This window comes from Loxodonta africana, chromosome 3 (assembly GCF_030014295.1).
Source record: "Loxodonta africana isolate mLoxAfr1 chromosome 3, mLoxAfr1.hap2, whole genome shotgun sequence".
Classification (NCBI taxonomy): Eukaryota; Metazoa; Chordata; class Mammalia; order Proboscidea; family Elephantidae; genus Loxodonta; species Loxodonta africana.
Window position 1 is genome coordinate 92,933,200 of NC_087344.1, and position 12,324 is coordinate 92,945,523.

A 12,324-nucleotide genomic window follows, 5' to 3' on the forward strand; every position below is an offset into this window, starting at 1 on the left:
AGGCAATGTAGCAACGTGGGTAAAGGTGTTGAGCCATGAGAGGTGGTACAGTCATTCGAGGGCCCGTAGGCACCTCAGGAGCCAGGCATGGGGCTAGGATGGGCTGGGGTCTGAGTAATGTGGCTACTGAGGACTCATGGAGAGCAGAGAGTGCAGGGCTGAGCCTCTTTTAAAGAAACAGGTTCCTTGACCCAGCACACCTGAATCGCTGGCCCTCCAGGGACCCTGCTCACAGCCACCCTTGACAGGTTCAGGGCATTCGGCATCTAAGGCCCCCTGTGTCTTTGATATTATTGCCTCTCAAGCTCCTTGGTGAGTGGGCAGCAGAGCAGTATCTCTCCACATCACAGATGAGGAGACTGAGGCCCAGCCTGGGTAAATGACCAGCCGAGGGCCACACTGTGGGTCCAAGTCAGCTGTGGACCAGATCCTGCCCCTGTCCTGGTGCCATCCCTGTGCTGGGCCAGCCACCTCTGCCAAGATCCCTCTTAGGGAATCAGCCTCAGGGTCAAAATGAAGTCCTTCTTTCAAGTCCTCATTTGTGGGGTTGGGAGAGGATGGGGTGAGCTTCTCTGAGGAGGTCTGGTCTGAGAGTGGGATGGTGGTAGGGGTTGGAGTTAGGGGGTGGGAACACTTACCTCCTGGATTCTGCTCAAGGGTTCCTGGTCCCCTGTATGGAGAGCATAATGACAGAAGATTGTCTGAATGAAGTTAAAGCCGGTGAGTCCTGCTGCAGCTGATGAGATTTCAGGCGGGGGACAGAGAGTGAGTAGGAACACAGCACAGTGAGCAATAGGGAAAGGGGAGGGATATGTCCCGAAGCAAGAGTCTTCAGCTCAGTTCAGTTGTGCTAGTCTTTGACCAGAGTGAGTACCATGTTAGGTATCATGAGGTCACCATAAGAGAGAACACGTAGCCCAACTCTGGGAAGCTGACAATCTAGTTGAGATAATGAGGCTCAGGAAATGACACCAGAACCCATCTAGTACAGAGAAAGTAGTTCAGACTCTTAAGAGGGACCATGGTCACCATGATCTGCATTTTATAACTGGGGAAGTTGATAGGAGCCTCGAGGTAGATTGGAATAGTCTAGGAAGGCTTCCTCAAGGAGGCAGGTTTTGATTCAGACTTAGAAATGTGTGAAAAATTTGAAGGAAGGTGAGATGAGGGGATGCTGAGCAAAGGAAATTGTCAGAGGTGGGATGGAAAGATGAGAGACAGAAAGATGAGGTGACGGAAAGCAGGATTTTATACCCAAAGAGACCCATGTGGGGACCTGGTCTTAAGTTGCCTCTCCCCTTCCTATGATCCAGCTCTGGAAAACTTGAGACATGACCCAGAAGCATCAGTGTGCATCTGTGCGGCCCAGGCCCAGGACCACATCCTGGCCAGCTGCTGGAGGAACTCCTGGCCGCTGCCACATGGAGATTCTTGGGTGTGCGACCCAGCCACCACACACCGCTGGAGCCCCAGCTGTGAGAACCTGCCCACTTCCCACCAGCGACGCTCCTGGATCATGCAGGCACTGGGCTCCTGGAAGATGTCCCTGAAACAGTGACGTCCCTGAGCCCCTAGCCCTCCTCGGGGTGGTCACAGCCCCAGCCATGCTCCATATAAATCCCACATGGCTTACCTTTTCCTCCTGAGTGTTCCTCATTGGAGAGGTCTGGGCCCAACCAGCCTGCCAGGAGGGCAGAGCCCTTTCCCACCATCACTTTGAGATGAGCGTGGCCTTCGTTCATTGACTCAGTCAGCACTCACTGGCTCACGTAGGCTGTTTGTCCACCTTTCATAAGTGAGGCAGCTGAGACTCAGAGAGGTGAAGTGACTGGCCCATGGCCATGCAGTAAGTAGGCTGGTGTCTCAGTCCTCCACACCCTCCCTCCCCCGGACTCCAAAGGCAATTATCAAAACAAAAGGAGATGATGATTTTGGTGAGCTTTGGGAGATCTCTGAGTCCCATCTTTAAGTCTTTGCCCAGAGATTGGCCACAACTCATTTGGGCAATGTTTACTGAGTACTTACCCCAGGCCAGGTATTCTCTGGGTGCTAGTGATACAGACAGGAAGGAGACCCAACCCTGGGCCCCGAGTTCATAGTCTAATACAGTGATTCTGAACCGAGGGGGGATATCTGGAGATGTTTTTGGTTGTTATAACTGGGGAGAGGTGGAGAGTTGCTATTTGCATCTAGTAAGCAGAGGCCAAGAATGCCGCTACACATTCTACTATGCACAGGACACATCCCACAACAAAGAATTATCCAGCCCCAGATGTCAATAGTGCTGAGACAATGAAGTCACAAATAGCACAGCAGGACAGTGCAGTAATGAGGGGAGGCATGGGTTTGTGGAGTCCAGAGAAGGTACATAGCCCAGCTGGGGTCTAGAGTATCAGGGAAGGCTTCCCAGAGAAGGGACCTCCCCCTAAAAATATGTGTTCAGATTCTAACCCTTGTGCCTATAAATATAACTGTGTTTGTAAATAGGAGTTTCTTTAGTTATGTTAATGAAGTATCACACCAGAGTAGGGTGGGTCCTGAACCTAATCACTCCTGAATTATAAAAAGAGCAGAATAGACACACAGAGAAGAGACAGACATCAAGAAATGTCAAGGAACTCCAAGGATTGCTGGCAGCAACTAGATGCTGAAATAGCCAAAAAAAAAAAAAAAATACTTCCACCTAGAGACATGCCCTGAATTGAGTCTAGCCTCCAGAACTGTGGAAAAATAAATTTATGTTCTTTAAAGTGACCTATTTGAGGTATTTTTGTTATGGCAGCTCTAGGTACCTAAGACAGTGCATGTGTATGGAGGAGAGCAAGGCACACACAGGCCCAAGGACCAACTGTGTGTGCATTGAGCCTGGAATGAAAAGGGAACAGAGGGCTAGGGCCAGGTCACCACGTCTTGGCAGCTGTGTTGAGGGGGGGTAGACTTCATCCAGAGAGCAAGAATGCATGGTGGGATAAAACTAACTAGGGACATAAAAGATTTATACAAAGAAAACTATAAAACACTACTGCAAGAAACCAAAAGAGACCTTCGTAAATGGAAAAACATACCATACTCATGGATAGGAAGACTTGACATTGTGAAAATGTCAATACTACCCAATGCAATCTATAGATACAATGCAATCCTGATCCAAATTCCAACAACATTCTTTAATAAGGTGGAAAATTAACCACCAATTTTACACGGAAAAAAAAAGAGCCCCCGGATAAGTAAAACATTATTGAAAAAGAATAACACAGTAGGAGGCCCCACACTACCCAGTCTCAGAACCTACTATACAGCTGTGGTAGTCAAAACATCCTGGTACTGGTATAACAACAGACATATAAACCAATGAAACAGAATTGAGAACCCAGAAATAAATCCACCCACCTATGGATACCTGATCTTCAACAAAGTGTTGAAGTCCATTAAATGGGGAAGAGATAGTTTCTTTAACAAATGCTACTGGCAAAACTGGATATCCATTTTCAAGAAAGTGAAACAGGATCCACACCTCACACCATACACAAAAACTAACTCCAAATGGATCAAAGACCTAAATGTAAAACCTATAACTATAAAGTTCATGAAAGAAACCATAGGGACAACACTAGGGGTCCTAATGGCATAAACAGAATATCAAACATAACTAAAAATGTACAAACTCCAGAAGGTAAACTAGATAACTGGGACCTCCTAAAAATTAAATACTTATGATTATCAAAAGAGTTTTCAAAAAAAAAAAAAAAAGACTTTTCTAAGGAATAAAAAAACCTATGGACTGGGAAAAAATCTTTGGCAACCACATATGTGATAAAGGTTTAATATCTAAAATATACAAAAAACTTCAACAACTCAACAATAAAAAGACAACTCAATCACAAAATGGGCAAGGGACATGAACTGACACTTCACCAAAGAGGACATTCAGGTAGCCACCAAATATATGAAAAGATGGTCACCATCGTTAGCCATTAGAGATGCAAGTCAAAACCATGATGAGATACTATCTCACCTCTGGAAGAATGGCACTGATAAAAAATTAAGAAAACAATAAATGCTGACAAAGTTGTGGGGAAGCTGGAACTCTCATATACTGCTGGTGAGAATATAAAATGGCACAACCACTATGGAAAATGATATGGTGCTTCCTTAAAAAGCTAGAAATAGAAATACTAGAGGACCCAGCAATTCCACTCCTAGGAATATATCCTAGAGAAATAAGAGTTGTCACACAAATAGACATATTCATACCCATGTTCATTGCAGCATTATTTACAAGAGCAAAAACATGGAAACAACCTAAGTCCCCATCAACAGATGAATGGATAAACAAAGTATGGTACATACATACAATGGAATACTATGCAACGATAAAGAACAATGATGAATCCGGAAAACATCTCACGACATGGATGAATCTGGAGGGCATTATGCTGAGTGAAATAAGTCAATCACAAAAGGACAAATATTGTCTGGGACCACTATTATAAAAACTCTAGAAAAGGTTTACACACAGAAAGAACCTTTGATGGTTACAAGGGAGGGGAGTCATGGAGAGGGGAAATCACTAATTAGATAGTAGACAACTGTTAACTTTGGTAAAGGAAAGACAATACATAATATAGGGGAAGTTAGCACAACTTGACCAAGGCAAAGGAAGACACTTAAAGGAACACAAGAGAAAAAAAAAAGAGGCAACCACAGTAAATTCTATAGCTTATACAACACTACAACAACAGTAAAAACAATAACTTACAAGTAGATACACAGACAGACATATATGCTGAATAGGAGAAAGAGGGGGTATAGGAGTATATCCACATACATACATAGGTTAAAAAAATACTATTTATACGTACAGCATAACCCCCCCAAAACATATATATTCATATATATAATAGATCACAAAGGGGGCACGTCATAGAAGGTTTCTAGACACATTCAGACACCTTGAAGGACCGAATTACTGGGGCTGAGGGCTGGGGACCATCGTCTCAGAGGATATCTAGGTCAATTGGCATAACAGTTCATAAAGGAAATTTCTACAACCTACTTTGGTGAGTAGTGTCTGGGGTCTTAAAAGCTTGTGAGCAGCCACCTAAGATATATCGATTGGTCGCATCCCGTCTGGAGCAAAGGAAAATGAAAAAAACCAAAGACACAACGAAAATATTAGTCCAACCTGAGTCCAGAAGAACTAGATGGTGTCTGGCTACTACCACCGCTTGCCCTGACAGGGATCACAATAGAGGGTTCCAGACAGAGTGGGAGAAAAATGTAGAACAAAATTCAAATCCATAAAAAAGATCAGACTTAACTGGTCTGACAGAGATTGGAGGAACCCCATGAGACATCCTGCTAACTCAGAACTGAAGCTACTCCTGAAGTTCACCTTTGAGCCAAAGATTAGACAGCCCTATGAAACAAACTATAACAATATGTGTATAGGAAAAAAAACTATTGAAAGAAAATTAACCAAAACCGTAACATTCTCTCTTGGTGATGGGACTCTGAGTGAATATTTTCTTTTATATATTATTGTCTAACTTTCATCATCAAGCATGTATTACTTTTACAATCAGTTAAAAAAAAAAAAAAAAAGCCAAATAATTACTGCCAAAAAAAAGAGAGAGAGAGGAGATCACAGCAGATTGGAAATCCAAAGGCATGAAGCTGTTGTCCTGAGGCAGAATTTCTTCTGTCTCTTAGGAAAGCTTCAACTCTGTGCTGGTCAATTTCAATTACAATTTGTTTGCTTATTTTTTTTCCTTTTAGTTCTAACAGGCAGAATACTGTAAACCAAATTCCTATTTGTAATTAGGTTTTTTTTTCATTTCATATGTGTCTTTAAAAATACAAATAATATTGTCAATAAATCTGTTCATTCCCGGTTAAAAAAAAATAAAACAATAACACACGTGAGGAAGGTGCTTTTTAGATCAATCAAGTATACAAGACCAAGTGGGCAACACCTGCCCCAAAGCAACGGCAAGAAGGCAGCAAGGGACAGGAAAACTGGATGAACAGACACAGGGGACCAGGGAGAGTGCTGACATGTTGCAGCAACTGCAACCAGTATCACAAAACAATTTGTGTATAAATTTTTTAATGAAAAAATAAATTTGCTCTGTAAACTTTCACCTAAAGCACAATTAAAAAAAAAAAAAGGAGAAGCAGCAGCAGCAATGGCTGGGTGCTAAGCAGGGAAGAAGGTCCCTGGGTGGTACAAACAGTCAAGCACTCAACTACCAGCCAAAAGTTTGCCAGTTCAAACCTGCCCAGAGGTGCCTCGGAAGATAGCCCTGGCGATCTGCTTCTCAAAGGTCACAGCCTTGAAAACCCTGTGGAGCAGTTCTACTCTGCACACGTGGGGTGGCCATGAATTGGAATCTACTCAATGGCAACTAACAACAACAAGCAGGCGAGCGTCACGGGCACATGTATGGCAGGAACACCCAGGCGCTGCTGGTGGGAGGGTAGCTTGGTGCAACATCCTGTACGGCCATCTGTCACTACTCAGTCATATCAAATTTATGCAGACCTGTGAACTAGCAATTCCATGTGTGGGTACACATCTCAGGGAAATCTTTGCACAAGTCTGTACGGGGATATGTATGGGGAAGTCTATTGCAGTGTTATTTGTGGTGCCTGGGGAGGAAGGGGACAGCCTCCAACCTAGTGCTGAGTGAGAAAAGTATATCCAAAATGTATCCACAAATGAATTAATATTTTGCAAGAACACTCAAACTGAAGATACTCATTAATTACGTTAGGATGACTTTTTATAGTGGGGGAGGGAGGGGAGCACTGAAGCATAAAAAACTAATTGCTGTCGAATAGATTCTGATTCATGGTGACACCATGTGTGTCAGAGTAGAACCCTGCTCCATAGTGTGGTGCAATGAATTACTTATTAGGGCCCTTCTAGCCATAGTCTTTTTGACTCCCATACAATGATTGGGTGGGACTATGCAAATAAGGTGCTTGTGGCCCAAAAAGGGAATTGGGCAGATTGCTAATAATGCAAATAAGGGGCATGGAACCCTAATGAGGGGATTGGTCAGTTTGCCAGTTTTGCCAGGGTTAAAAGAGAGTCGATCCCAGAGCAGAGGGAGACCTCACTATGACCAAGAAAGCAGAGCCAGGAGTGGAGCACATCCTTCAGACCCAGGGTCTCAGCATGGAGAACCTTCTAGGCCCAGGAGACAGGGGGAGAGAGAGAGAGAGCTGTAACACCGGAGATGGTGAGAGATGATGAGAAGCAGTTGCAGAAAAACAGCTGCAGCAGAACCAGGAGACTGGTGTGAGATGGCGAGATGGGCTTCCTGGCCCACAGAACAAGGCCGTTATGGTGGACATGCTGCCCCACAGAGTGAGAGAGTTGACTGCCTTTGGGCAGGAGGCATTCTGGCAGAGTGGGGTGCCTCTGGGCACTCATCGGCAGAGCTAGAGAGCTTTGTAACACTTGACCAAGCAGAGCAGAGGCAAGGCTAAGGGGCCCAGTCCTGGCAATAATCCGATCTCCTGCATCAGGCTCCTGTAATATCTTACTACCCTTCTTTCGAGTCTCTCATTCCAGGGCTTTGACCCATAATTTTTCCTGTTCCGCTTAACCCAAATTTTACAAAAATTTGGGTCTGTTCCCATTTTGCTTCATCAGCCATGACTGAACCGGTCCAAACCAGTTCAAAGCCCTGGCAGAGAAGTAGAGAGTGCCATGGGAGAGACGCCTGGTGTCAGAATTGGTAAAAAGCTTGAGGAGAGGAGGGTATGTCTAACCTCCGCCTCGTAGGAATCAGCCTGGAGTTGATGTTGATCTTGATCTTCCCTCCTCATGAAGTTAGAGGAGGTCAAACGTCTGCATGGCCATTTTTACACGTACGGTTTTCAACAGCTGATTTTTTTGGAAGTAGATCACTGGGCCTTTTCTCCAAGGCACCTCTGGGAGGTCTCCAACCTTCAACCTTTCAGTTAGCAGCCAAGAGCCACCCAAAAATCCCAAAGCATAAAAGAGAATTTAAAAAAAAAAAAAAAGGAGGGGGGCAGAAGAAAGGTCACTCTGTTAGTGCAGTGAAAGCTGGGGGACTGGAGTGGACGAGAGCACAGAGAGGGGCCTGGCTGGAGGGTGGCCTGGGCTCTGGCAGTGCTGGATGGAGAAGGAAGTTGACAAGGAGCCCTGGTGGTGCAGTGGTTAAGCACTACAGCTGCTAACCAAAAGGCTGGCAGTTTGAATCCACCTGCTACTCCTTGGAAACCCTATGGGGCTGTTCTATCCTGTCCTACAGGTTCGCTATGAGTCAGAATCGACTTGACATCAATGGGCTTTTTTTTTTGGTGGTGCACAGAATGGGCAGAAGGTAGAGAGAGGGAGGCATCAAGGATGGTTTCTGGGTGGGTGACTGGGCCAATTGTGTCCCCACTGAGTGGTGAACCCAGGACCAGGAGCAGGGGTGAGTTCCGTCTGAACACGGTGAGCTTGAGGGGCTTTTGGGACATTCTGGTGGAGACATCCACAGGCAGTTGGCTGCACAGGGTGGAGCTCAGCAGAGGGTCTGGGATGGAAACAGATTTGGAGTTCATCTGTGTACAGAGGATGGGGTGAGATTCCCTGGGAGAGTGTGTAGAGTAGGAAGAAACATAAGCCTGGAAAGCTCCTATATTTAAGCTCCCACTGAAGATGAGGAGTCATGACACTGAAGACACAATCACACTCCAGTGAATGGTAGGCCAAGGCCACCGGAATCCTGGTCCTGAGAGAGTGCAGGGAATAGGGGTGGTCCCCTATTCCCTGCTTTTTCCGTTGCCAAGAAGGATGCAAAGCATTGCGGCCTTTGAATCTCATGGTAGTAGGGTAGCATTTTGCTTACATTCTACAGATGAGGACATGGGCACAAAGACAGACCTTGCTTAAGGTCTCACAAGGGAACCAATGGAAGTGTAGTCCCAGAGGTCTCCCAATTCCCATGCCTGAGACCTTTCCATCCAGGGTGGCCTTGGCCACTGACAGCTGCCACATTCTGGGTCAGGGTGGCCTTGGAGCATGGCAGAAACTGATGGGCTTTGTTATCTGCCAAGGACACAGTTATGATTGAATTGCATCCCCCCCAAAAATGTGTGTTGGATTCCTTGGGTGGCGTGATGGTTAAGATTGTGTGTCAACTTGTCTGGGCCATGATTCTCAGTGTTTTGGCAGTTGTGTGATGTTGTGGCCATTTCCCTGTTGAGATGGGATGTGTGATCCACCCCCATGGTGGAATCTGCTGTGAGTGGCCAATCGGTTGAAGGGGAGTTTCCTTGGGTGTGTGGCCTGCATCGAGTGTGGGCAGACGTTCAGGCAGGGGTTGGGGGCTTTTGCTCACTCTGGATCCTGCAGCTGGCTCCTATTTGTCTGGCCTCCAGTTCTTGGGACGAGTTAGCAGCTTGCCTGTTGTCTTTCCTGCCAATCTTGGGATTCATTGATCTTTACTGCCTGTGAGCAATAGCCCTGCTCTCCAACCTGCTGATCTTGGGTTCGCCAGCCCCTTTGGCTACGTGAATCAGGAGAAGTCTCTATCCTGACTCATGGACTTGGGATGTTACAGCCTCTACAACCATGTGTGCCATTTCCTTGATATAAATCTCTCTCTAGATATATATTTACATGCTTTACTGGTTTTGCTTCTCTAGAGAACCCAGCCTAAGACAGGTGGCACAAGTGGTTTGCACTTGATTACTAACCTAAAGGTTGACAGTTCAAACCCACCCAGTGGCGTCACAGAAGAAAGGCCTGGTGATCTGCTTCCATAAAGATTATGGCCAAGAAAACCCTAGAGAGTAGTTCCACTCGGTGACACATGGGGTCACCATGAGTCAGAATCAACTTGATGGCAATGGATTTTTGTACCCATAAATGTGACCCTGGTTGATAATAGGGGTTTTCTTTTGTTATGTTAATAAGGTCATACTGGAAGAGGGGGAGTCCTAGTCCTAATCTCTTCCGAGTGGTATTTTATAAAAAGAGCACACGGAGGACAGTCACGTGACAATGGAAGCCAGGAGAGAGGCATGGACACTTCCTCTTTCAAAGCTCTCAGAAGGAGTCAGCATGTCCAATATCCTGATTTGGATTTGTAGCCCCCAGAACTTGAGATAATAAGTTTCTGTTCTTTAAAGCCACTCACCTTGTGGTAGTCCTAGGAAACTAACCAAAACACCAAACCTGAGTTAATTCTGACTCATAGCAACCCTGAAGCACTGAGTAGAACTGCCCCATAGGGTTTCCAGGGCTTTAATCTTTATGGAGAGCCCTGGTGGTACAGTGGTTAAGAACTTGGCTGCTAATCAAAAGGTAGGCAGTTAGACCCCACCAGCCACTCCTTGAGAACCCTATGGGGCAGTTCTACTCTGTCCTACAGGGTCACTGTGAGTTGGAATTGACTGGATGGCAATGGGTTTTGTTTTGGGTTAATCTTTATGGAAACAGACTGCCACATCTTTCTCCCCTAGAGCAGCTGGTGGGTTGAAACTGTTGACCTCTCAGTTAGCAGGCCAGTGCTTTAATCACTGTGCCACAGGGCTCCTCTGGAGACTAAAACCAACCAAAACCCACTGCCGTCGAGTCAATTCCAACTCAGCGACCCTATAGGACAGAGCAGAACTGCCCCATAGAGTTTCCAAGGAGTGCCTGGTAGATTCGAACTGCTGACCTCTTGGTTAGCAGCCATAGTACTTAACCACTAAAAAAAACTACAGCCCCTAAATTAGTCTTGAGTTGGAGGGTGCAAAGAGCACTAAGAAAGTCATTTGCCTTCTCTGAGCCTCCCCTATCATCATCTGTTCTTACTTCACAGGGTTCTTGTAAGAATCAGATGGGAAAATGGAGACAGAAGGACTTTGTAAGCTCTGTACTCAAGAGGGGAAACGATAATGAAGAGGAGAATAAGGAAGGGGAACTAGGCTTAGGGAGCAGGGTTGGAGGAGAAAGTGTGGAAAATGAGGTTTGGCTTTGGAGGAAAGGAAGCACTTGAACAAGGTCTTCTGCTAGGTGTGGGCATTTTAGAAAAGATACAGTTCTGGCCCTGGAAGGCTCATGGCCCCCTTATCACCCTTAGTCCTCATCCCCATATCAAATAATGACCATGCCAGCCAGCTCCACCTTCTCCACGGCCAAGCTTCAGACCTTTTCTCTCTCACTGGTAGCCTCCTTGCCAATCACTTAACTCAGTCTCTTCACCTTAATCCTTGCTCACCTGGAAACCCAGGCCTTCCTAAGACAAATTTGCCCATGGCCCTCCCTCCCTTGAGATCTCTTCAATGTCTCACTACCCTCTGCAGTATAAAGGCCAACAAGGTACTCAGGACCACTGGCCTCTGCCCACCTTGCTGGCCTTACCTCTTAGCTCTTGCAATATCCAGCATGCCAGGTTGTTGTGCACCTCCATGACTCTACACACAGCCTTCCACTGCCTAGATGACCAACCTGTCTCGAGCCCCATCCATCTGCAGAGACTTTTCTCATCTGTGCTCTCAAATCCAGCATCACCCCCTCTGTTAAACCTTCCTGAATCCCTCAGGTAACAACAACCCCTCTGCGCCTCCACTGTGCAGATCTGTGACTCAGCTCTGGTTTACATTGGTCCACTGCCTGACTGTCTGTCCTTCCAGACCAGGCTGCAGCACCCAGTGCAGGGCCTGGCAGCCATCTGCTGAGTAACTGGCTGCAGGAAGGCACACTAGATCTGCCTCAACTGGGCTAGAAACCCTGTTTCCATCCCTGCTGTTGGAGTGGGGAGGAGTTAAGCTCAGAAACAGACATGTTCGATTTTCTTTTTCAAAACTCTCCAACACATCAATCGCACTCCCAAGAAAAGCCAAAATCCAGACAGTGGTAACAGGCCCCTCATGGCCCCTTGGCCCTTCCTCCTCCCCTACTACTCAGCCCCTTCTTCATTGGCTCCAGATACCCTGGCCTCTCCTTCATGTTCCACAAGCACGCCCCCGCCCCCTCTCCCTCCTAGACCCTGCAACCTGTTCCCTCTCTTAGGAATGCTGTTCCCCAGATATGTGCCTTGTCACTCCCAAGTCTTTGATTGAATACCACTTTCCCAGTGAGGACTACCCTGACTGCCCTGTTTAAAATTTTTCAATAGCTCTTGCTACCACCTGACAAACTATTACATCTTCTTTGTCTCTCCCTACTACCTTATAATCTCCTACGGGGCAGTGATTTTATCTAGGATTTGTCTAGAAGAGGGCCTGAAACACAGAAGGAGCTTAGTAAATATGGGCTGACTAATTTTACAGAGGAATGAAATGATGGATCAGGTGGGGGCACTACGGGGT

At 46.2% G+C, this 12,324-nt stretch overlaps 1 protein-coding gene across 1 annotated transcript in view; it reads left to right on the plus strand.

Moving 5' to 3' along the window:
- Nucleotides 1-2,818, plus strand: part of MROH7 (maestro heat like repeat family member 7) — a 61,452-nt gene extending 58,634 nt beyond the window's left edge. The window contains exons 21-22 of the mRNA XM_003411061.3: nucleotides 658-720; nucleotides 1,314-2,818. Of these exons, the coding sequence (XP_003411109.2) occupies nucleotides 658-720; nucleotides 1,314-1,558 (308 nt within the window). The 3' untranslated portion in view covers nucleotides 1,559-2,818. The remainder of the gene's footprint in view (nucleotides 1-657; nucleotides 721-1,313) is intronic.
- Nucleotides 2,819-12,324: the final 9,506 nt, after the last annotated feature.